Source organism: Dipodomys ordii, unplaced genomic scaffold (genome assembly GCF_000151885.1).
Source record: "Dipodomys ordii isolate 6190 unplaced genomic scaffold, Dord_2.0 Scaffold6, whole genome shotgun sequence".
In the NCBI taxonomy this organism is placed as follows: domain Eukaryota; kingdom Metazoa; phylum Chordata; class Mammalia; order Rodentia; family Heteromyidae; genus Dipodomys; species Dipodomys ordii.
Window position 1 is genome coordinate 16,891,790 of NW_012267222.1, and position 21,090 is coordinate 16,912,879.

Genomic DNA, 21,090 nt, shown 5'->3' on the forward strand with positions numbered 1-21,090 from the left:
GTCTCTCCTGCCCGGGCTGGCTTTGAACCGCGATCCTCAGATCTCAGCCTCCTGAGTAGCTAGGATTACAGGCGTGAGCCACCAGTGCCCGGCGACTATGAGATTCTTATCTCCAATTGACCACCAGAAAACTGGAAGTGGCGCTATGGCTCAAAGTAGTAGTGTGTTAGCCTTAAACTCAGGGACAGTGCCAAGACGCTGTGTTCAAGCCCCACAACCAAAAAAAGAAAGAAAGAAAGAAAAAAGAAAATGAACTTTCGAAAGAAAAAAGAAAATGAACTTTCAACTCCTCATATCTGGCACAAAATTTCAGCAATCCCCCATTTGCCCTAGCCTTGAGCTGAAGAGCTCAGGGACAGCTCCCAGACCCAGAGTTCAAGCCCATGACTGACAAATAAATAAATAAAATAACAGTGTGTACATGCCAGGAAGCGCCATCACACAGGAACACTAGGCAGAGAAGGTAGTTTCCGCCAGTGAACACAGGACGATTTTTCAGCATTTGGATCCTCCCACGTGCGTGGCCCCACAGTACAAGGCATTCATTCTGCTTGAGAATTGTATGCGTCCCCGCCCCTCTTCCCTGAACCATTTTCCACCCCTTTCCACTATTCATATAATAAATCAAAAGAAAGACACATGAAAATGAACTTCATGCCTATAATCCTAGCAACTCAGGATGCTGAGATATGAAAATCATGGTTCAAAGCCAGCCCAGGCAAGAAAGTCTGTGGGACTCTTATCTCCAATTGACCACCAGAAAACCACAAATACTGCTGTGGCTCAAAGTAGTAGTGTGCTGGCCTTGAACTCAGGGACAGTGCCAAGACCCTATGTTCAAGCCCCACAACCAAAAAAAGAAAAAGAAAAAAGAAAATGAACTTTCAATTCCCCATATCTGGCACAAAACTTCAGCAACCCCCCATTTGCCTGTCTGCCTCTTCTTCCTACCTTTGGGAGCTGGTTTTTATTTGCTTTGTTTTCTTCACAGGGGATAGCCTGTGCCTTATTGTTTTCAGTCTTGCCTTCATTTAAGCCCTGATTTCCAAAGATTCTGGAGCCGCTGCCACCCTCCTCCCATAACAGGCCACTCAGCTTCAGTGATCGGCCACTAGGCTCAAGGTTTTCAAGGCTCTCCTCTGCACCTTCCAAAGAAAAGCATGTTATTAAAACCAAGAATTTAGCCAGGCACTGGTGGTTCACACTTATAATCTCACAAGGCTGCAATTTGAGGGTCAAGGTTCAAATGTCCATGAGACGTTTATCTCCAACTAACCACCAGAAAACTGGAAGTAGAGCTGCACAAGCCTTGAGCAAAAAGCTCAGGGACATCACCCAGGCCTGAGTTCAAGCCCATGACCAACAAAAAGAAAAGAAAAGAAAAGGGGCTGGGTAGTTGGCTCAGTGGTAGAGTGCTTGCCTTGCATGCATGAGGCCCTGGGTTCAATTCCTCAGCACCACATAAGCAGAAAAAGCTGGAAGTGGCACTGGGCCTCAAATGGTAGAGCTGAAGAGCTGAGGGACAGTGCCCAGGCCCAGAGTTCAGGCCCCACGACCAGCAAAAAAAAAAAAAAAAAAGAAAGAAAGAAAAAAGAAGAGAAGAGAAGAGATGAGAGATGAGAGAGAGGGGAGAGAAGGAGAAAGATACAGAGGAAGGAAGGGAGGAAGGGAGGGAGGGAGGGAGGGAGGGAGGGAAGGAGGGAAGGAAGGAAGGAAAGAAAGAAGGAAGGAAGGAAGGAAGGACAGACGGACGGGAGGGAAGGAAGAAGGGAGGGGAGGAGGAACAAACCCAAGAACCTGACAGAGGTACAACCCAATGCTATAAATTACCCAGCATCCCCTGGGCCCCAGATCACTTTCTGAAGAAACAAAATTCCATTTCATGTAAACAGATTGGGAACAAGGGACAAAATACTTGGTAGAGCTAAAGGATGAATATTAACCTTGTGATCACAAGGAAGCTTGTAATCAGCTTCCTGACAGCAGAAGGGTTTGGTTCCTTAAAAATACTTTTTAAAATGAATTTTCAGAGAGAAATCTTTCATTTGTACACAAACCCCAGAAGAAGTTCTCAAGTGATGACATCCAACCCAGCAGCCACCAGTCGCATGTGGCAATTAAAATTAAAGTAAACGCCATTTAAAATTCCCACCTTACTCCCTACACGTCAAGTCCTGCCGTACTGGGAGTGTATGTACTGGACAGTGCTGTTCAACACCACAAAAACCAAGGTCCTTGTGTTTGATAGAGACACAGCAAACACGTGAAGTGGATGTTAATGTACTCGATCACATGGAAAAAGTTTACGTAAATAACTTGAGAAGTCATCTTCCTTCCTTCCGCTGAGTCAAAATTAAACTTAGCTTACAGAAAAGCTATCTAAATGATCATTAGCTGATAGTATGCTAGTATCATAAAAATTTCCAAATAAACGTATCTCACCTTTTACAAAGATATCCTATTTCTAGGGGTAGTCTTCCCTGTCACTCTCTACCCCCAAGACTAGATCGGGTATCTTCCATGCACTCCTGCACACTCTCACCCCACCCCACATGTAATTGTAGGCCAGTTGGCCTATCTGACTCCACTGTTCCTTCTCCAACCCCAACTACCTTCTCCATGCAGGTCCAGGATTAAGGGGAAACAAAGCAGCACATGAAGGATCTCAATAAACTAAATGATCAATTCGGTTGACATCACCAACAGAGCCATTTAGGAAGCTTATAAACAGCTATCACGGACTTACTATTTCTTTTCCCTTGGTTCATCTGAAGCATGGCAATTATTGCAGATTCAATATTGTAATTTTCGGCTTCCAGGTTCTGGACTATTAAATTAAAATCCTATCCAGGAAACAAAGAAACATACTTTAAGACTCTAGATACACTTTTCTATCTAGTTCTGCTTCGTCAAGCTCATCAACACAATGATGTTATTTTATTGAGTTTTGGGTTTTGGGGGGGAGGTGGGAATCTCACTTTGTAGCCTAGGACGGGTATGAACTCAAATGCTCCTGCTTTCACCTCCTGACTTAAATACAAAGATGGAACAGTGAGAAAAGACACGAGGTTTCAAGACCTTGCCACTTAGAAAATAGCAACAGTCATGTGAAATAACCACTCAAAATAAATTTATAAATTGATTCCCGCTATGAAACTACACCTTTATTAGTATAACATACTAGTCCAAAAAAATTAAATCGACCCCGTAGGGCTCTGACAAGTATTGAGTAAAGTCTAGCAAATGAGGAAATGAATGACCAGCTCACATTAAGTCCTTTCAGGACAGCTCAAGCTGTCATTAAGACATCCCATATCACCTAACTGCACACCTGTCTTGGCCAGGCTGGTGCTGGCATACTAGCGATGCTATAACAGTAGCAGGTAAGCCACATGCCCAGCCCTGTGGACAAAGCTCTACTGCATGAAAGGAATACTAACTGAACATCCGGTGGCATTGCAGACTTTCTGAACAGCATCCTCTACTTCATCTCTCAAGTCATCTTCAAAGTCAGCTCCCTTTGTCTTGATCTTTTCTTTCTTATTTGATTCACTTTGATGAAGCATCTGAAACTAAAGGAAAAAAGAAAGTTCAACAACCAAACCCCATTTATCTTCAACACAGAAAGAGACTCTAATATTAAAACATTCAAATTTGTAGGAGGGAAGAGTCTACAAACAATATGAAAAGCACAGCACTGAACAGCTAAGTCCCAAACACACGCAGAGATTCTAGGCCACAGCAGAACATAAAGCAAGGCCCAAGAGACCAGATGAACCCATCAGTAGGAACAGCATGAATGTTCCCAGTTTCTAGACATCAACACTGTGGCAATGGCCGCTGACTGAATAGCATACTGTAACCTCAGCTCATTTCCCGACCTATGAGCAGAACAGAAGCAGATCCTCCATGCTTCACTTGCTGAGCTTTACAGATCAATGCATGAAGAAACATACACTCAACTCTCATGTGGTCCAAGGCCCTGTCTGATTATCTGTGAACTCTGGGATACATGGCACAACGTGACTCACATCACCTCAGGTGCACTCCATCACACGGGAACCTGTCAGTCCAAATTCTAAAGCAACAAAGAGCAGTTGGCTTGAAGTCAAAGACGCCTTTATGACTGAAGCCTGAATCAGAAAAGCTAAAAATCATCCCCCTATAACTATCCAACCTTCTCCTTCTGCTTCTCTGTAATGAAAAGAGATGGGTAAATGTTTCTATGTTACTTTCACACATAAAATATTAATGGAGTCCAACAATGAGCACCTTAGACTGTTCATACAAAATAATCTATTATAAAATTATACCTGAACAACTTGGCACTGTCAACAGCAATTGATTTAGCAATTACATAGCTTTGGAATGTTCCCAGAGAAAATAACACTACAAATAGAGGATTTATGTAAAAGTGCTCATAATAATGTTACTTACAGTGGTGAATAACTACAAACAAGCTGAAGTCTTTGTACTATGGGTATGACTAGTCACCACTGCAAACTCACAAAATGATTATCTTCATTCCAATTAAAGTAAGGAACATAGGATTTTCACTAACCCTGTTATTAGTTAATACTTTAGAGGCTACAGTCAATGCAATTAGCCAGGACAACAAAATTAAAAATATAAAACTCAGGAAGAAAAACTCACTACTTTCAAATGAGATGATTACATATTTTGGGGGGAAAACAGGAGGATCAACAATAACAACATCAAAACTACTTCAAACAGAAAGAATTTTGGCAAATCATGTATTTTTCTAAGAATCTACTATCTAAAATATATAAAGAATTCATTACGGGCTGAGAAGGTGGAGAGGAAGAAGAGGAAGGAGGAGGGGGGGGAGGAGGAGGAGGAGGAGGAAGAAGAAGAAGAAGGAGGAAGAAGAAGAAGAAAGAAGAAGAAAAAGAAGAAGAAGAAGAAGAAGACAATCCAATTAAAAAACAAGCAAAAGACTTGAGTAGATATTTCTCAAAAGATCTACAAAGCATATGAAACACTTTTCAATATCATTAGTCACCAAGGAAACACATATGCTGAGACAACCATTTTAAAAAAGAAAGAAGCGGGCACTGGGAAGGTGGCTCAGTGGTAGAGCGCTTGCCTTGCATGCATGAGGCCCTGGGTTCGATTCCTCAGCACCACATAAGCAAAAAGAAAAAAGCCGGAAGTGGCGCTCTGGCTCAAGTGGTAGAGTGCTAGCCTTGAGCTGAAGAGCTGAGGGACAGCGCCCAGGCCCAGAGTTCAGGCCCCATGACCAGATCCAAAAAAAAAAAAAAGCACTGTAGCCACTGTGGGGTTCTGGAAAAGCCTGGCAGTTCCTCCAACAGTAAAATTTAGAATTGACCATACAACCTAGCAATTCCACTCCTACATATAATCCACAAGTTCGGAAACACTAACAATTCACACAAAATACAAATAGGCCTTAAACATGGGAAATGATGCATAAACTGACTATGAAAGAAATGCAAGCTGGTCACTAATGATTCACATTGCCTGGCTACTTAGTGGCCAAGACTAGGAAAACTCAGTTCAAGGTCAGTCCTGGCAGAAAAGCTCACAAGACCTGTTCTCAACCAATAGTCAGACACTTGGCACATGCTTGTCATCTTAGTTACATGAGGCTGAGATGGGACGGAGTAATTCCAGGCCAGCCTGCGCAGAAAAGTTCAAGAGACTCCCATCTCAAAAGAAGTTGGGAGGTCTGGGAAGGTGGCTCAGTGATAGAGCGCTTGCCTGGCATGCATGAGGCCTGGGTTCAATTCCTCAGCACCACATAAGCAAAAAGAAAAAAGCTGGAAGTGGCGCTGAGGCTCAAGTGGTAGAGCGCTAGCCTTGAGGTGAAGAGTTGAGGGACAGCGCCCAGGCCCAGAGTTCAGGCCCCACAACCAGACCCCCCCCCCCGCAAAAAAAAGAAGAAGAAGAAGAAGTTGGGAGACTGGGAATGTGGCTTAGAGGTAGAATGCTTGCTAGTATACATGAAGACCTGGGTTCAATTCCTCAGTACCACATAAACAGAAAAAGCCGGAAGTGGCACTGGGGTTCAATTGGCAGAGTGCTAGCCTTGAGCAAAAAATAAGCTCAGGGACAGTGCTGGGGGGGGGGGGGGGGGAGGAGGAAGTAGGGGAAGAATGAAGAAGTAGTAGTTGGGCATGGTGGTGGTGCATGCCTGCTATCCTAGCTACAGTGGGAAGCCAAAGTTATTAGGAAGATCAGGTCCAGGTATGCATCTAAGCAGGAAGCTGAGACCTCATGTCAAAAATTATCAATGAACAAAAGGACTGGAAGTGTGGTGGGCGTTATAGACAGCCTACCTAGCAAGAGCAAAGCCCTGAGTTCAAACCCCAAGTTTAAAAAAGTAAAAAATGATGCCCTTAGAAAAAGCTTATATGATAATGTCAATCAAGCCGGGCGCTGGTGACTCACACCTGTAATCATAGCTACTTAGGAGGTTGAGATCTGAAGATCACAGTTCAAAGCCAGCCCAGGCAGGAAAGTCTGTGAGACTCTTATCTCCAATTAACCACCAGAAAACCGGAAGTGGCACTGTAGCTCAAGTGATAGAGTGCTCACCTTGAGCTGAATAGCTCAGGGACAGCATCTAGGCCCAGAGTTCAGGCCCCAAGACCCACAAACAAACAAACAAATAAATAGAAGATAAAAACAATAATGTTAATCAGAAAAGGCTTACATAATATTAATCAAAAAGATCAAGAAATAAAACTATATTAATCATTTAATCTCAACCATCCTCTGGGGCTGGGAATGTGGCTTGGTGGGACAGTGCTTGCGTAGCGTGCATGAAGCCCTGGGTTCAATTCTTCAGTACCACAAAAACAGAAAAAGCCAAAAGCGGCACTGTGGCTCAAGTGGTAGATGCTAGCCTTGAGCAAAAGAAGCTCAGGGATAGTACCCAGGCCTTGATTTCAAGCCCCAGGACTGGCAAAAAAAAAGAAAAAGAAAAAGAAATTTACCAAATCTACCAAAACAGTAATAAAATTTGCATCCAGGTAGTTTGCATGAATTTTTATTTCCTTCTTTATTTTTTTCTGATTTCCTAATATAATATAGGTATGTTTCAACTTTAAAACATGAGAATAATTTTTAAATTTCACAGACTGTAATCATGCCTGTAATCATAGCTTTTAGCTTATGGTGAGAAAGCAAAAGGTTAACAAGCTGTTTTATCCATCTTTTTCATTTACACAAAAAAATTGGAAATAATCAAACAGATCCATAAACTTCCTACTAAAACAAACCAAACCAGTATACTACTTTCCAGATCCAGGAAGTACATTTCTGGCCCTGCTTCCTGTAGACCACACAAAACCAAGGCCTCACTCACATCAGTCTGGAGATGCGCAGGTGCTTCTGAGTTGTCATTGATCCTCCGAACGCTGTCATAGTGCTCTCCATAGCGATAGGCAATGTGCAACTCCCTCACACTGCTTTTGTCTGTACCCCGAATCTGCAAGCAAAAGGCAGAGGCCACTGAGGATCTGAGTGACACTGTTTTGGGCCAGGAAGCCCCGAAGCCCCCATAACAGACTCTAATTGGGAATGTGCCTAGGATGTGTCAATCAACTTCAGACTCCTCTCTGTCCCATCCTCATAGCCTTCTATGTGCTTACTGAATATGTTAACAATATGGAAATATATCTATTTAAAAGCACATTCAACACTCAGGAGCAAGTTTACAGTAAAGTTAAATAAGCTTACATGTCAGAGGTTTTAATACCTCTTTGGCCTTAAATACACAGCCTCTTTCTAATGGGGAAGGGCTAGGAGAGACACAGACTTGTGGAATCTTCATCTCTGCTGGACCTTAAGAAAATGAGTATGAACTGCTGGGACTTCTCCAAGGGTCCTGAAAGGGAGCCATAGGACTGGATGGATGGTTTGATGCTAGCACTTCATTTGTCTCATAGTAAATCAACCCATTCATAGAGCAAAAAGAGCATTTCTCATCAACCTCATAGTGAGACTACTGACAGCAACAACCAAATCTTCACATCAATTTCAAAACAGTGCTACATATAATAGGGCAGACCCACAGTACTACACAACCCTGCAGGTCCCACGCACAAAGCATCCATGTGAATAACCCGGGGTACACACAGCAAGAGAGGGCTCTTTGAAGTCCTGCTTACAGAAGCTCTAAGGTCTGGTCTGCACAAACATTCCAAAACCTCCATTTACACAGAAACTAAAATTCTAGCACTGTCCCTTAGAAAACCCAGTAGCTTGTTGCTAAAACTCCACAACATCAGCACCTGCTTTCTGATTTTACTCAAAATCACAGGTAGTATGATGCTCCTGCTAATTTAAACAATGTCTATGGTCTAAAAACAGCAAAAACCATGAGACAAACAGGAAGCTACATATACTTCAAACTGCTCAGTCATGGCTTGTTTGTAAAAAATCAGTAAAGGTTTATAAAGCAAAATCCACCTTCCCAGGTGTGCGGCCCTGTGTTTTGACAACACAGATCCAGATGCCCAGGAGTATTCAAATTTGCTCTAATAGGATATTTAAGTCCCAACATGTAGTGGTCACTCCCTTTGTCTCCCAAGAAGAACACATGGAACAAAGGCTTATGAACTGAGTGGCATATCCCCTGAAGCATGTACACTTTGAGTTATAATACCTACACTTTACAAACAGGAAAACCCCCAGCAGTCACCAAAACTGTCAGCTGATTTTCATGAGCTGATGACAGGTCTAGACCATTCACAGGAGTGTACACTCCATTTGTCACCAGGAGAAAGAATGCTGTTGTTAGTGTGAGCCTCATCACTAATTCAAGAACTCTTATTACAACAGCAGCAACCAAGGCAGTTTCAATTCTTAAAAATTTTATAAGAAGTTTCATTACACAAGAAGGAACATGGGGGTGATCCAGTGGAAATAAAATTAAGGCTCATTATGCCATACATCCAAATGATTTTTATAACTTCTGCTAACAGAAAACGCTGAACAACAAAAATTGCAACTAGAGAGTAGAGTACTCTTAGCTCACAGATCATTAGAAAGAAATACGATCGCTGTAGTTGCTGTTAGACATCTGGCAACAGGGCCCCCAAAGAAAACAGTTACTGTTTCACTCCTGTTCACTAGATCCCAATTCCTCATCAACTAGGGGAGAATAATTCATTTTGTTGTAACATAATTTTGTTAAAAGGCCTTTATGTAGACACAAAAGGCTGAATTCTCCCATTGAGTGACATCCTGGGAAGGTAAAGCTGTAGGAGACAAATCAGAGAGTGGTTAGCAGAGGCCAAGGAGGGCTAGGTACTATAAAGGGAACAGATACCCACTTTACCGTAGAACTATGCTTATGTTGACAGTGGTGGTTACTGTTAAGAGGAATGAAGAGGACAAAAAGGAGAGGAGACAGAGATCCCAACAAGTTAGATCAGACTTCAATAAGTGCTGCAGAGAGGCACCAAGTAACACTGAGCAGAGTCAGAGACAGAAGGAGCACAGAGGGAGGGGGGGTCTGAGGTCTAAGTGTAATAAAACAAGGGCAGCTACTAGTCTTACCAGGAGCTATGTGCACTTTGAGAAAGGGCCAGAGGAGAGGTTTTTCTGTGAATTGGCCCCGGGGAAGGAGAGAGTGTCAGTGGGCTGTGAAGGCAGCACTGGGTCATGAGAGCAATGCAGATTGACATCAGTTACAGAACTATACTTGTCAAAACCCAGACTTGCACCCTGAAAAGGATGAATTCTGACAGGGAAGGATCCTCACACCTGAAAGCCCAGCTGCTTAGGAGACATAGAAAGCTCACAATTCCTGACCATCCCAGGCAAAAGGTGTGAGACCTTTCCTGAAAAATAACTAGCCAAAAAAACCCGCTAGGGTCCTGGGAGTGAGGATGGCTCAAGTGGTAGAGCCCTTGCATATAAAGCATGAGGCCAAGTCCAAACCTCTATGACTGAAAAAATTAAGGGTACATTGGTAATATGTAAAGTGTATCTATAAACCTGACCTTTGCTTTGTTTTGTTTTTTGGTGCCGGTCCTGGGGCTTGAACTTGGGACTTGAGTGCTATCCTTGACTTTTTGTGCTGAAAGCTGGTGCTATGCCAATTGAGTCACAGTTCACTTCTGGCTTTTTGACAGAGATAAAGAAGCTAACTTTCCTGCCAGAGCTGGCTTTGAACAGTAATCCTCAGATCTCAGCTTCCTGAGTAGTTAGGATTATAGGTTTGAGCCACCAGTGCCCATTTTTTAATTGGATCCCATGTTCCTTGGCTATTTCCCTATTTCACATGAGCCACAGCCTGTCGGTTCTCGTCTGACCTTTATTTTTAAATGAGCAGAAGCCAGGGCTAAGCAATTTAAAAAGAAGTATACGTAGGTGGCATTAGAAAAATGGTACCATAACCTTTACGATAACAGTAAATGTAAGTTTGTGTATGCATGTATAGATACGTTTAAGATGTTATAAAAGTGCTGTGACAGGAGTCTTTTCAATGACGTAGCTAAGTGTGTGGGGATGACCATGGATACACACTAACATGTTATCAACAATAATCCCTAGATAATGTGATTTTTTTCTTGCCTTTATAATCTTTTCTGATTTTCTAGTTTTTCTAAAGTTTGAAGGTCCTAATTAAAGAATTAGTTAGAATGGCAAAGTGGTGGAGCAGGAGATAACAGAAATCACATGCCCATTCTTCAGAAGCTAAGCTTCAAAGTAACAAAAAGCCTCTGAATTCCCTGGGAAAGAGTAAGGGCGGGGCTGGGAAGGTGGCTCAGTGGTAGAGCGCTTGCCTTGCATGTATGAGGCCCTGGGTTCGATTCCTCAGCACCACATAAGCAGAAAAAAAAAAGCCGGACGTGGCGCTGTGGCTCAAGTGGTAGAGCGCTAGCCTTGAGCTGATGAGCTGAGGAACAGTGCAGTGCCCAGGCCCAGAGTTCAGGCCCCATGACTGGACCCCCCCCCCAAAAAAAAAGGGGTAAGGGCCTGAGGACCCAGCCCGGGAGCTCGGAGACCCTGGAGAGCCTGCAGCTCCACCTTCTATTTTCCACACCCCAGAGCATTTGGTTTTAAGGCCTGTTTGGCAGATGAGGTTAATTAATTTAGGATACCAAAGATAAAGAATGGTGAGAAGAGTTGATGACCAGATACTTCAGGACAGGAGGAGGCGAAAGGAATCACAGAATGGCTTAACAATGTGTCTGTCATCCTATCAAGAACTCTGCATTTGTGTAAAATCTTTTTTTGCCACAGAAGAAACAACAAAACCAATATGTACACCTCCACAAATGATAGAAATAAAGCTAGATATCTACAGCACAAGATAAACAATTATGTCATTATAATGAGTGTAGTCTGTTTCTTACCCCTAAAAAAGCCCAGAAACACACATGGGAATGTGTGTCCATCAAAACTAGAATTGGTAGGCATTGACCCCTTCTCACTTCAGGTTTTTATGGGAATTACCTAAGGTACTTCCACATTAGAGCCTCTGTTTCCAAACTACCCAATTAACTGACTGCTGGACAACATTTACAGCATTTTAAGATTTCTGAATTAGACTCTAGGCTCCATCTGTATATAACACAAGGACTAATTCCAAGTCATCACAGATCCTTGGCCTTGGTCAGGCTCTTGGTCCACATAATTCTGGGTAGTTCAACATCACAGGTCAAGCCCCATCATCTCAAGCATCCCCAAAGCTAATGATGTAGGTAAATTCTTGAATAGGTGACCTACCTGCCACAAAGGGGCATTAAGCTGATGAATCACCACATTCAACTGATGATTTCTTGCAAAGGCTACAATTGCATCATTGCCAGCAAAAGTACCAGGCTTTGCCAAACTGGCCACTGCATGGAAATAAAAAAGAAAAATAAAGCCTTCATAATGAAAAAAATCCAAATGCACACATGCTTTGGTATTTGTTTAGTTCAAAACAAGGCCAGGTGCCTGCATATTCAGTGTGGATATTGAGCTGGGTGAACCACATGCACACTGCTACTCAGGAGAGCACTCATTCATTACAGAAGGACCCATCCATTAACCCATCAATGAACAGTCACTAAGTACTTCATATATATACAAGGCATAACAAACACAAGACCCATGAGCGTGCACTAAGGTGCTTATAACACATGCATCTTGTACTGCTCTGATCATTTCTCATTTACTTGGTTTTGCTTCTTTAGAACACCTTTAGTTAAACCAACTGCAACCAACAAATCAAGGAGGGAGGAACTTCCAACTTTAAACTTAAGGGGTGGGGCACTTCAAAGTTAAAAAACACTTCAAAAACCTTCCACAGTAACTACCAACAAAGCTTTTTAATACTGGCGTCCACTTCCTGCCATACAAGCAACGCAGACATGGGTAGTGTCAATAGTGTCCCAGATGAGGTCACTGACAACATACAAGCTATTCTGTCAACCCTGACTCCCACCCAACCAGGCAGATTTGGCACTAGCTCCCAGATCTGCAGTGATGTCTTAAGGCCCATCATTTATCCTTAAAAAGCCCCCTGGAAGGATTAGTATGCATGCTACTTGACAACAGAAAAAACTGAAATGCAGAACGGTATGTAACTGCCCAAGGTCACAGAACCAATGAGCAGAGATTTCACCCAGGAAATCTGGAAAGACCTGGCTTTAGATCATTCTATGAGTTTGTCCTCAAAGAGTTTACAGTCAGAATACTGGCACTACTAATGCACATGCTTCAGTAAGGATATATAACAAGGATTATACCTTTTTCAAAGGGAGGTTTGCCCTTTATCTCAGGTCTCTACCAGTTACAATTTTCAAGGGAGAAAAGAGTGTGTCTCCTATGATTAGCTCTAAAACCACACCTGACATCCATCCTTTACCAATAGGAAGCAATCAATAAGGGGAAGAGGGTATCTCTGGATACCAAAGCTGGAATATGGCTGGGATAATCTTCCCTGGGTGACAACACATCACATACTGTCATACATGAATGCCAAGAGGATAATACTTGAGGACAAAGCAAGCTTTCAGACTGACCTATATATCTCTCCCTTTGGCTAATTTTTTTTTCTTTTTGTGCTGGTCCTGGGACTTGAACTCAGGGCCTGGGAGCAGTCCCTCAGCTTTTGTGCTCAAGGCTAGCACTCTATCACTTGAGCCACAGCTCCACTTCTAGCTTTTTGGTGGTTATTTGGATATAAGTCTTAGTGACTTTCCTGCCCAGTCTAACTTCAAACTATGATCCTCAGATCTCAGCCTCCTGAGTAGCTAGGATAATTACAAGAATAAGCCACCGGTGACTGACTCCTTTGGCTGATTTTGGCCTGGTGCCTTTCCATGCAAAACTATAGCTGTAGCCGGGCGCTGGTGGCTCACACCTGTAATCCTAGCTACTCAGGAGGCTGAGATCTGAGGATCGCGATTCAAAGCCAGCCCAGGCAAGAGAGACCATGAGACTCCTATCTCCAATAAACCACCAGAAAACCGGAAGTGGCGCTGTAGCTCAAGTGGTAGAGCGCTTGTCTTGAGCTGAAGAGCTGAGGGACAGCGCCCAGGCCCAGAGTTCAAGCCCAACAACCAACAAAAAAAAAAAAAAAAAAAACTATAGTTGTGATTGAGTTCTGTAAGTACTTAAAAAAAAAAACAGCAAGTTTGACTAACTCTAGGTCCCTGGATGTGGTAATAAGGAGGGAGAGAAAAGGTGAATGAGACTAACTTCTCAGCTCTACAACTAAGCTGACAAGGATAAGTAGGAGTTAGCAGAGAACAATGGGTGACCTTCCCAGCAGACACACGAGAGACTGGACTGAATTGTATGGCAGGAACTTGGGATGCTGAGATCAGGGGAAATGGCAAGAGATAAAGGGAGAAGAAGGAAAATCATGGGTCATGATGGGCTAAAAAGCTCAAACTATCTTGAGATCAAGGAAAGCCACCAGCAGGTTTCAGTTAGAGAGCACATCCAGACCACCATCCTGCTGCGATGTGGAAGAGGCTAAAAGGATCAAGCACTGAGGATTCTGGGAAAATGGCCACCAAAAGAGGGAACAACTACTGAGGCAGAAGTGACAGACACAATGAATGACTGGAAGAGGAAGCAGGGAGATGAGGCGTTCAGAACACTCAGGTTTCTGGTCTGGATCTTTGTACAGTTAGAAAAAGATGTGCTGACTCTCTGAAGCCATGATTTGCAGGCAAGGGCTGAACCTAAAGACACAGTCAAATACCAGCATAAATCAAGTCTCTAGTTAAGTGAGCCATTTGTCTATTTATCAGCAATTATTACGTTATTGTCTACCAGATATTCAGGGTTTTCACAGAAACAAAGTCTTTTCTCTGCCCTCAATACATTAATAACATGACATGCAGCCAGACATTAAAACAAGCGTAATGAGTCTGACCTGACCTTCAACCAACGCGCAGGAGAATGTACAGACCTATGCTTCTTTTCATTTGTTTTGCCAGTCTGTGGAATCAAGAAAGACCTTTCCACTGTACATCTAAAGTGACACCACCTCATTAGCAACTGAAGGTTTAAACCTCACACCCCCAAATCCACTAGATGACCCATTTCCCTATCAATGTTCAAAATGGAATTTCACATCACCTATTAAAACTCATTACAACCAAAGTGATACTTTTAACCAGGAAAATGACATAATTATTTCACTTTTGTTTTGAGAGACAAGGTCTTTCTATAACTCAGGCTTGCCTTGAACTTGCTATGTAGCCCAGGCTGGGCTTGACTTTACAAGCCTCCTGCCTTACCTTCCCCAGCATTGGGATTACAGGATTGTGCAACCATATTCAACAAGATAGTTCACTTTATACAACATTAAACTACAAAGTTTACCCCATCCATACACCTATAAATGCTGACTCTGATAAACTGTTTCTACTCTTTGATAAAATGTGTCTGCTAGACTAAGTAACCATGTGAGAGAGACCACTACACCTCAGTAACAGGTATAAACTACCCACCAAGACCACTACAACTCAGTGACATTCATAAACTACCCACCAAGACCACTATAACTCAGAGACAGCCATAAACTACACACCAGTTTTGCTGCTGTGTCCAGTGTCTAATAAATGGATTTTTGAGGAATGAGAAGAGCACTGAGGTCACTGATCACATGACTCCCAAGCATGCATCTTCATCCTGCTGCTGCAAAGATGTTCTCCAAGCACACACTTCAGATCAGCCTCAGCTCCTCCCATTGCATCTTCCCCCATCACCTCCAGTAAGTCCTCTTGGTTACACTACCAAACTCATCCTGGAGTGGGCCTATGCTCAGGAGCTGTCTCTATGCAGACCTTCCCTCCTCTTCTCTCACCTGGCCAGTGTGGCAGGCCTCCAAACTAACCTCCCTCCCCAGTCTTCATCCAGGTCCACTCATGATGGCTCCAGACTTAGTTATCAAAACATAGAAATGGTTCTCTTTTCTGACAAGAGATAAACATAAGCTCTGGGACAAGAACGCTATTCATAAAACATAAATGTCAGCACCTAGGACAGTAAACCCTCAGCAAGTATGTGATGAAATTTAAAGGTTCATACACAGTTTTGATTTGTGCATGCTAGATAAGAACTAGTTAAAACCATTAGCTAACTTGCCTCAAAGAAAGTAAATTATGTTTGGGTTTTTGATGAGAAATTAATGTGACATTAGTGATTTTTCTGATTATAAAAGAAATGATGACTTAAAAATCAAAACACCTTGAGCTGGGAAGGTGGCTCAGTGGTAGAGTGCTTGCCTTGCATGCATGAGGCCCTGTGTTCAATTCCTCAGCACCACATAAGCAAAAAAACCGGAAGTGGTGTGTGGCTCAAGTGGTAGAGCGCTTGCTGCCAGCTGAAGAGCTGAGGGACAGTGCCCAGACCCAGAGTTCAGGCCCCATGATATAAATAAATAAATAGGGGCTGGGAAGGTGGCTCAGTGGTAAAGCACTTGCTTTGCATGCCTGAGGCCCTGGGTTCGATTCCTCAGCACCACATAAGCAGAAGGAAAAAAAAGCCGGAAGTGCTGCTGTGGCTCAAGTGGTAGAGCGCTGGCCTTGAGCTGAAAACCTGAGGGACAGTGCCCAGGCCCAGAGTTCAGGCCCCATGACCAGACCCAAATAAATAAATAAATAAATAATCAAAACACCTACAGAAGACAATTTTAAAATGCTGGTAGTCCCATCATCCCAGATAATTTACTAAGAGCTTACTTTGTTATCTAATTTAATCTTTACAAAAAAGAATGCTTTCAGATAGTTGCTTTTATTGTTTTCTTTTTATAGAAATTTAGAGATCAAGGGGCTGGGAAGGTGGCTCAGTGGTAGAGCGCTTGCCTTGCATGCCAGAGGCCCTGGGTTCGACCACATAAGCAAAATGAAAAAAAGCCAGAAGTGGCACTGTGGCTCAAGTGGTAGAGCACTAGCCTTGAGCTGAAGAGCTGAAGGACAGCGCCCAGACCCAGAGTTCAGGCCCTACAACCGGGCCCAAAAAAAAAAAAAGAAATTTAGAGATCAAGAAAAAATGATCATAGGATGTTAGTATCTTTCTAGGTCTTTTCTACTGCTCTAAGTATACAACTTTTGAAAGATACATAGCTGGATGCTGGTGGCTCACACCTGTACTCCTTAGCTGCTCAGGAGGCTAGGATGTGAGAATCAAAGTTCAAAGTCAGCCTGGGTAGGAAAGTCTGTGGGACTCTTACCTGCAATTAAGTATGAAAAAGCTGGAAGTGGAGATGTGGTTCAAATGATTATGGGCCAGCCTTCAGTGAAAAAGCTAAGGGACAACACCCTGACCCTGAGCAGGCCCAGGTATAGAAATAAAAACCAAACAGATCTAGATACTGATACAGATATAGATATAGATTTCATGACCAGCTTTTCAAGTCACTTAACATGTTTTGTTAATCAACTGGTTGGTTCATACAGGCAAAGTTCTCTACCACTAAGCCACCAAACTCATCACTTTTATTAAGTTCACATACCCAAAATTTACTCCCAATACTGAGCATGCTGCTTATTACAGAATATGAAAATGAGTATTTGTGGAATAAACTAATGCCATAGCTTATATAACCAACCCCCAGGCAGAAAGTAGAGGATGCTGATGGGTTTAATTACCCTTACTCCTGAAGGATCTGGTGTCCTACAGTGAACCTACCATGCTTCTCAAAAGGAATGTCGTCTTCTACAAAGGGTTCAAAATCCTCCCGCTGCTTTACCATGTAGTCTACTGTCTCTTGTCGGTGCTTGAGATGATTTCGTGAGTGTCCCTCCAGTTGATCACCAAGGGCTCTGAACAGGCAATTGCTGTCAAAACAAAAATGGTGATCAAGACCTCTCAAAAATGAGCTTAATTCATCTAAAACAGTGATGCTTTGTGCCAAGCCATCCGTGGTACTCTTTCATGCTCAGAAATAACAACTCAGCTCAACAGTACAAAGGCCACAGGGACAGCCCTAAGATAGCTTTGCAACTGCATTGCTTTCCTGAGAGGCAACCGAGAGTAGAAAACCACTGATTTCTCTGAGCCTCCTCTCTTCAACAAGTGGATCTGGTAACATAGGATGCAGACCTTAAAGGTCATTCCAGGCCTAAGGACTAACATTCCCAGATCCCCTTCCAAAAGGATGTCCTGTCTGTAACTTCTTATCTGAACCAAGCTAGAGAATCATTCATTTAACAAAAGGTACTCAAAAGATAGCAGTATGAAAACCTCCCAATCCACTTAATGAGTGGGCAAAGCCATGAGAAGGCACCCAAATGACAAACAACTGTGACCCAGAAAGACATCCCAGCCAGCCCCTTGTACCTGGGTAAGAGCAATGCCAGGTTTAAATACTGCATTTTGTTGTTCTAAAATTAAAATGCAAATATGAGGAACTCCAAAAGTTGTCTTCATTTTCAAATCCCTCAAAGGCTCCTGAAATTCCAAATTATATCACAGAGGCCCAGATAAGGGAGACAATTCCAATCTAATTCCCTTAAAAACCAAAGAAACTGGAACCACTCTGAAGCCAGTTTGATACCAAGCTGTTAATACTCCCAAATGAGAAACTATGATATTCTAATTCTAAAACATAAATTCATCACCTTCAGAAAAGTTTCAGACCTGTGTAAGAGAGACAGGTTTTGTTTTTCAACTAAGAAAGGTTTTTCATAGAAAGTTATATAGCAGCAGCAATCTCTTCCACAGTATATGGATTGGTACTTGGGAGTGGGGAGAATTTAAATAAGGGAGAGTCTATAAATGAGAAATCAAGATGCTGTGTGACTACTTGAGACAAGATTCTAGAAGGATTTGGAATAAGAAGTTCTATACACTAGAGTAGGGTGCTTATTGCTAAAATCTAACCATGGCCACCTTTTATTTTTATTTTTGTTGGTCATGGGGCTTAAATTCTGGGCCAGGGTGCTGTCCCTGAGCTCTTCAGCTCAAGGCTAGCTCTCTACCACTTGAGCTACAATGCCACTTCCGGTTTTCTGGTGGCTTGTTGGAGATAAGAGTCTCACGGACTTTCCTGTCCGGGCTAGCTCTGAACTGCAATCCTCCGATCTCAGCCTCCTAAGTAGCTAGGATTACAGGCGTAAGCCACAGACACCTGGTTTCTCTCAAACTTCTTAAACCTTTAGCATCTGCCACCAGCAATCTACTCTTCAATCTAGTCTAAAAGGGATGATTTTGCATAAAATTATAAATGTAGTTATTTCATGTTTAATATACCTAAATTCACAACATTCTCAGTAACATGCTTGATAAGAACTTTCAGTAACATGGGCAAATGCTCATAAAGTCTAAAAATAGGTATGAAATTAAATATACCCCATGAACTTAACCATGATCATCAGTGCACCATACACACAGAAATACACAAGAAAAAAACACCAAAACCACCACCTAGGCAGTTCTCACAATGTGCCAAGGACTGTTGGGAACACCTCACTCATGTGTACTCCATGCTTAGTCTTCACAATTCTATGAGCTACTATTACCAACCTTGGGGCAACTTGCCCAAGGTCACAAAAACAGTAGGTGGTGGATCAGGGATTCAAACCTAAACCACCTGGCTCTAGCCTGCACTTTCTCTCAAATGTTAATGCCAAGTTGTTTGCCATAGTTACCCCAACGTTTCAGAAATGAGAGAACCAACTGTTAAGCTTATCCTAATACGTATCTCCTTTACCAAACTTTGAGCCCACTAAAAACAAGTCAAGATAACCTAAGGGGCTGGAAATGTGACTTAGTGGTAGAGTGCTTGCCTAGCATGCATGAAGCCATGGGTTTGATTCCTCAGTACCACATAAACAGAAAAAACTGGAAGTGGCACTATGGCTCAAGTGGTAGAGTGCTAGCCTTGAGCACAGAAAGGCTCAGGGACAGAACCCAAGCCCTGGGTTAAAGCCCACGACTGACCCCCAAAAAAAAAAAAAAGATAAACTGAAACGACTTGCTTTTCTGATAGGATTACAGGTAGTGATACAGGAAACAAACACTAGTGCGCTGGGTTCCCTCAGGAAGCCTGACAAGAACAGAACGCAGCACCATTTCCCTGAGGACCTCTAGGAGATGCAGCTGTTTACCTGAGCCACACACACACAGTGGGCTGCACACCGTGGACACTGGGGATAACCCTTGGTTGACAAGGCTGCTCCTAGCACTGCAGATATTCAGGAGCACCCTTGCCCATGGCTCTCCAGATACCAACAGCATACCACCAACCACCTCCCTCCTACCAGCTGTGACAACCAACAATGTTTCCAGGCATTGCCAAAAACCCTCTGGGAGGCAAGATCATCCCTACTTAAGTACCACTGTGCTTAAGGGATAGGTGTAAAGTCTTGCATTCAAGTTCAGAAAAACAAGCAATTACAGAACTCTGCAAGTACCATGTTTCCCACAGGGTTTTGCCTACAGCACAATGCTATCTCAGGTTACTCAATTGTCATCATACCATAATGGAGAGAGTAGGGATTATCAATCTTCATTTTGTAGAGTACCATAACTTCATTGTATTTTTACCCTAAGACTACTCAATAAATACTAACACGGGAAAGAATCTGATATTTCTCAACAGCATATATACAGGCAACTACATCTATGTTATACCTCGTAGCACCCAATTAAAGAAGTAGTGACAGGAGGTTTAGCTTCATGGAGCCGGATCGACGCTGGATCTAACACTGTCCAAAAAACAGAACCTCAGAAGTGAGTCACATAAGCATTCAAGTCAAGCTAGCCTCTTCACCTCATCTCCCCTTACGTCTACACCTATACTCCTATAATCCTGCACAACTTGTACATCTTCTCGTCTATTTTTTTTCCTAAGGTGCAAAACCAGGACTCAAACTGGATACATACTTTTACTACTGGCTAGTACTCTGCCAACTGAGCCATGCCCTCCAACCCTACAACCTGTACATCTTTCAGAACTATAGTACTCCTGGGCCTGTGCATACTACAACCTGTTATTTCTCTTGCCTAGCTGCAATCCTATCTGATCAGATCCTGACCCAAGCTAAGAGACACCTAGCACATTTTACTCAATGAGTGTTTGCCCAATGAGCAAGGGGGCCTTCCTGAGCTCTTCAGCTCAAGGCCAGCGCTCTACCACTTGAGCTACAGTGCCACTTTCAGTTTTCTGGTGGAGAGCAGAGTCTCATGACTTTTCCTGCCCAGGCTGACTTTGAACCATGATCCTCAGATCTCAGCCTCCTAAGTAGCTAGGATTACAGGTGTGAGCGACCAGCACCTGGCAAAAATGTACTTTTTTATGTTAGCTGTTTTCAAAATGTGTCCCAAAGGTTTGGGGAAGTAGAAAGGAAAACTCTTTTGAGACCTTCTTAGGATTTCTGAAAGTTCAACTACTTTGACCATCTTCATTCTCATCTCAATGTATGGTACTCTCCAGAAGCCATGTGATCTATGGGTGAAAACTCATACATCGAGTATGGATAGCTAATGGAATGTACGTGTTTTAAATCTGTGCCTTACTGCTGGTGGTTTACACCTATAATCCTAGCTATTCAGGAGGCTGAGGTCTGAGGATCATAGTTCAAAGCCAGAAAAGTCCCCATGAAACATTTATCTCCAAAAAAAACCACTCAAAAAGTGGAC

The 21,090-nt window shown here is 42.8% G+C and overlaps 1 protein-coding gene across 1 annotated transcript in view; it reads right to left on the minus strand.

The window, feature by feature from the left end:
* Window positions 1-21,090, minus strand: part of Otud3 (OTU deubiquitinase 3) — a 32,367-nt gene that overhangs the window by 8,650 nt on the left and 2,627 nt on the right. Inside the window, exons 2-7 of the mRNA XM_013032626.1 lie at window positions 17,137-17,285; window positions 11,728-11,840; window positions 7,352-7,474; window positions 3,441-3,572; window positions 2,747-2,843; window positions 952-1,145 (exon numbers count right to left, since the gene is read on the minus strand). Coding sequence (XP_012888080.1) covers window positions 952-1,145; window positions 2,747-2,843; window positions 3,441-3,572; window positions 7,352-7,474; window positions 11,728-11,840; window positions 17,137-17,285 — 808 coding nt within the window. The remainder of the gene's footprint in view (window positions 1-951; window positions 1,146-2,746; window positions 2,844-3,440; window positions 3,573-7,351; window positions 7,475-11,727; window positions 11,841-17,136; window positions 17,286-21,090) is intronic.